The sequence below is a fragment of the Aplysia californica genome, unplaced genomic scaffold, assembly GCF_000002075.1.
Source record: "Aplysia californica isolate F4 #8 unplaced genomic scaffold, AplCal3.0 scaffold00052, whole genome shotgun sequence".
Taxonomy (NCBI): Eukaryota; Metazoa; Mollusca; class Gastropoda; order Aplysiida; family Aplysiidae; genus Aplysia; species Aplysia californica.
The window spans coordinates 645156-649466 of NW_004797322.1; the positions used below are offsets into that span (position 1 = coordinate 645156).

Below are 4311 nucleotides of genomic sequence, written 5' to 3' on the forward strand. Positions count from 1 at the left end.
ACTTTAACAGTTTCCATACCTTGAGTTTGAGTAAAGAGAAGCACATCAGCACAAAAACAGTGATTCAGTGCAAAGAAGAAACCAAACAGATGGAGACAACGGAGGGAAAGAAAAGAAGTAAGAACTAGTACTAGTGTTGCCCTCAAACCACCCGCTGATGGTAGTAAAAACCCATAAGAAAAAAATTCTAAAAGAAATATATTTAGCAACTATGACACTTGAAGTTACAAGAAGAACTTGAAGAATTCCTTTGATACAATGCATCAAGGGAGATATCTGTAATCAGTTTGCAACATAAATCAACCAATTGTGCATTACTTTGTTACGAGCGTTTGTGGTGTACTGATTAAAAACTTCGCTATCACATGCCAGAGACCCAAGTTTTGTTTCTTGAGATGGGAGAAAATTTGTATGATCTTTCTGCAGAGATGTTGTAATAATAATAGTACAGATTAATAATTTAATTAGCATTCAGAGCTTCCAGCAGATGACGTCATTTTTCGAGGATTTTAGGGTCCAGGGTGCCGCCTAGGCAGGGGGTTGAAGGGGGACAGCGCCCCCCCCCTTATGTTTTTAGTTTAGTTTAGTATGGGGATTTACGGCGTTCGCAACTGCATAAGGTCATATGAGCGCGCGAAACACAAGTTGGTTGCATTCGCAACAGTTCACTGCACGGCTGGTCAACTATCAGTATCAGATTTTAAAATGTTAAAATATCAAAATTCGGTGTAAATATACAGTCAAACCTGTGTAAGACGGCCACCCATTGTGAAAGAGAAAAGTGGCCGTATAAGACAGGTTGCCATCTTAGGCAGGACTGATCAAGATGAAGAAAACAAACTATTCCTTTCTGAGGTTTCAACCAAAAGTAGCCGTATTGTTGTTGTTATTGCTGTTGTTGTTTTCGTGGTGTTTTTTTCTTTTGTGGCTGCTTTTGTGCAAGGGTGACAATAAAACGAAATGTGTCAGACAAGGAGGACCGAGTGCTATGGTAAAACAAACAATGGGTCGCCACCACTCGGAGAACGAGCGACGCTTCTGTCACAAGTTCATGTTGACGTCCACTGTTACTTTGTTACAGACTGGGTAAACAGTGACCGCTCATTTCACCCATACCCTGCATACATAATTTTCTGCTGTGTAAATCCATATAAATCCAAAACCATGCTTTCTCCCTTGTACCGACACTGTAGGCCTACATCCACAACAGTAGTATAACAGCTACATCTATAAAACTCTGGATTTATATAGATTAACACAGCAGAAAAGTATCATGTATGCAAGGTATGTTTTTTTCTCACTTATCAAAAAACAAGGAAATTTTATTTTTTTGGAAAAATCAGAAAAATCATTTAAGAAGTCAAGCTGCCGAGGAACTAGAATCTATCATCATAAATTGCCACTAATGTCCCTAAAAAAAGTAAAAAGAAAAACTGGCACAAAATACTTTGATGCTGAATTACAAGAAAACTTTTAATAAATGACAAAGGAACAGCAACATTATGAACATCTAACATCTGTAACAGATGACTGAGAGTTCAAAACCTCAGTCTCTACATCGTTCTTGGCTTCTGACGGGAAATAAACAGAGGACTGCGGATTCAACAGCTTGGTCTCTAAATCCTCCTTGACTTCCAACTCCGGGTGGACGATCACCATATGGCGGGCATTGCTTGGAATCATATGCAAAATGTCCTCTGCAAACAAAAATAATTTAAAAAAGAATCAATAAGTCAAAACACTTCACATGATAATATCTGAGTTCACAGAAAGCAAGATGGTAAGATATAAAGAGCAAGACGCGGAGAGGAAGACCGACTGATCCCGTTAATGATTTTTTTTTTCTGAAAATGTAAACAATTTCATCTATTGTTTCTGGGTGGATTGATGATGGATCTTGTGATGTGGATTGGTTCATCTACTTTCTGTCTTAAACAATCCCTAGCAAACTACTGTCAGTGGTGTAGTGGTACGATGCTTTTCTGCTGCACGCAGAAGATATGAGTTCAGTTTCCCACCGGGGTGATTTTTTTTTCCGAGCATCTCGGTCTTTCTGCTGGGATGTTGTAATCCCTCTCAACTCAGGTTGGCCTCAACAGGCAGGATCAGAAGTCTGCTCCTCCAAATTGTGTAGATCGGGTCTTTAAAGAAAACCCTACTCCCAGGCAACATGTGGCTGTAACCCATTAGCAATATAGATTTAGAATATTCAAATAAATGCAAAACACAAGAAAAAAAAACAGCTTGCAAAGTATATTTGGTTTGATATAGTACGGTTTTACAGCGCCCGCAACTGCATAAGGTCATATGAGCGCCAAGGGGTGGATGTCAACAGAGAAGTCCAAACGGGAAATCAGGTTTACTCTGTTCACCTCTCTAGCCTAAACAGCACAATGTTTGCTTCAACAGACTTCAAGGCACCCCGAAAATAGTAGTTCACCGTTGATAAATCGGCCAATTCAGAATTTACAAAATTCTACTGCGCATAAGAACATGTTAATATCCCCTCTTTGGGAAAGACCTAAAGACACTTTAGTCAGTAGCACTGCCCTTAGGGGGTGGGGGGAGTGGTGGGGATAGTTTATTTGGGATTTTAATTTATCTGTATTAGTAAACAGAAGCAATGAAGCATGCAAAGACGACTATTCTTGAAGGCTCAAGCCGAGAGACAAAAATGAAGGAAAGAACATGTAGCAGCTTCAATTATTTTCCACAATTTGTCTATCATTATCATTATAATAGCATCATTACTAATTACAAAGAGAAACAATACAGAAATGAAAATGAAAATCAACCCCCGCCACTCTCCCTCCCAGTGCATATACAGTGGAACTTGGATTCAACGAAAGGAGATGGATTCCTCGGGTTTTTTTTCTTCTTTAAAATCAATAACAATAACCCGGATTCAACGAACACTTAAATCAGCGAGCTCGGATTCAACGTGGACGACACACAAATAAGCCAGTCTTGACATAGATCTACGTAATGAATTGTGCACCGGTCTGTGGAATCAAAAGTTGTTGAATGCTAGGCTCTACACAGCAACACAACTTTTTGGCAAACAACCGATATGACACAGGCGTGCATTTGAACGAATCGGGTTTTTTTTTTTGCACAGCTCGTAATGTGCAGGCATTTCAGGCACCACTTGTAACTTCTCATTATACATTACTTGCTCAAGGCCTGTAATTATCTACACAAAACCTCATGTTTGCTATAACGAACACTCGCATGTAACGAGATTTTAGGTCAGGCTAAGCGACCTTGCTGAATGAGTTCCACTGTACCATTATTACTGTTACATAAAGTCCCTTCCATCTTCAACCCCTTTGCTTGTCAGGACAGGGTCAATAGCAGAACATTTGTACAGTAGTCTCCGCCTAAACGCACGCCATACAAAAGTAAGCTCCGCTCAAAAGCACACTTTCACCATCTGACCATTTTTTTACTATATATAATTTAGACATACAAACGCACGGTCACTCCCTCTAAACGCACGCTTCGATCTGCGAAACACGCTGACAGGTAGGGCCTAAAGCTTGACAAAGGGAAATTCTCGTTACAATTTGCACAGCCCACATTAAGACAAGCCTAAAAAAAACGGATATTTGGTGAGACTGGCCCTCGCGCTGAACAAAGAGAGTGATGGACAGCGTTTTCACACCCAACTTTCCACCAGACACAAAGGTCTAGGACTGGTCGGTAAAATGTTGGGGGGTTGGGGGACTGAAATGTATTTTGATTGGTCACAGAAAATGCATCTTTTAGAGAATGTTATCTGGTGTTTGGGTAACAGCATGTAATGCGCCACACGCGTGAATGCTGTAAAACACTAGACAGGTCTCTATAGGATTTAAGATTAGTCAAATAAGCCTAATCTGCAGCCATCGAAGAACCTGTAACAAACTTGTTCAAGGAATCACTACATAGAGATCTAGATCTATGATTCTGATGTCGTCCAAGAACTTACGGTCGGGGGTGGTTGCTTGGAAAGCCACGTGATTGGGCTGTGGTCTCTATGACTATCCTCTTTTGCTATCGGTTTCCGACATTTTAAGGTGCATCACATCATTACATTGAGGCTGTCTTTCAAACCCGCCCGCCCCCCACATTCAACGCCTTTGGTACTATTCTTAATGGCAGTCGGGGAATCTTTCACAAAACAGTCACGTGTCGTCACATTATCGGTCCAAAGTGAACCCCACCTCAAAGGGAGGTCACTAGAATATCAAGGCATAGAGATGACTGCGTTTCTTCCTCCCTTTACAAAGTTCATGTAAACGCACGCTCCGTATAAACACACGCTAAGAA

General features: G+C 40.7%; 1 protein-coding gene across 4 annotated transcripts in view; it reads right to left on the reverse strand.

Annotated features, from left to right (window-relative positions):
* Positions 1 to 1447: 1447 nt before the first annotated feature.
* LOC101860148 (box C/D snoRNA protein 1) overlaps positions 1448 to 4311 on the reverse strand; it is a 16045-nt gene continuing 13181 nt past the window's right edge. For all 4 annotated transcript variants that reach the window (XM_035968338.1, XM_035968336.1, XM_005092745.3 and 1 more), the window contains exon 9: positions 1448 to 1697. In XM_035968338.1, coding sequence (XP_035824231.1) covers positions 1501 to 1697 — 197 coding nt within the window. In that variant the 3' untranslated portion in view covers positions 1448 to 1500. The remainder of the gene's footprint in view (positions 1698 to 4311) is intronic.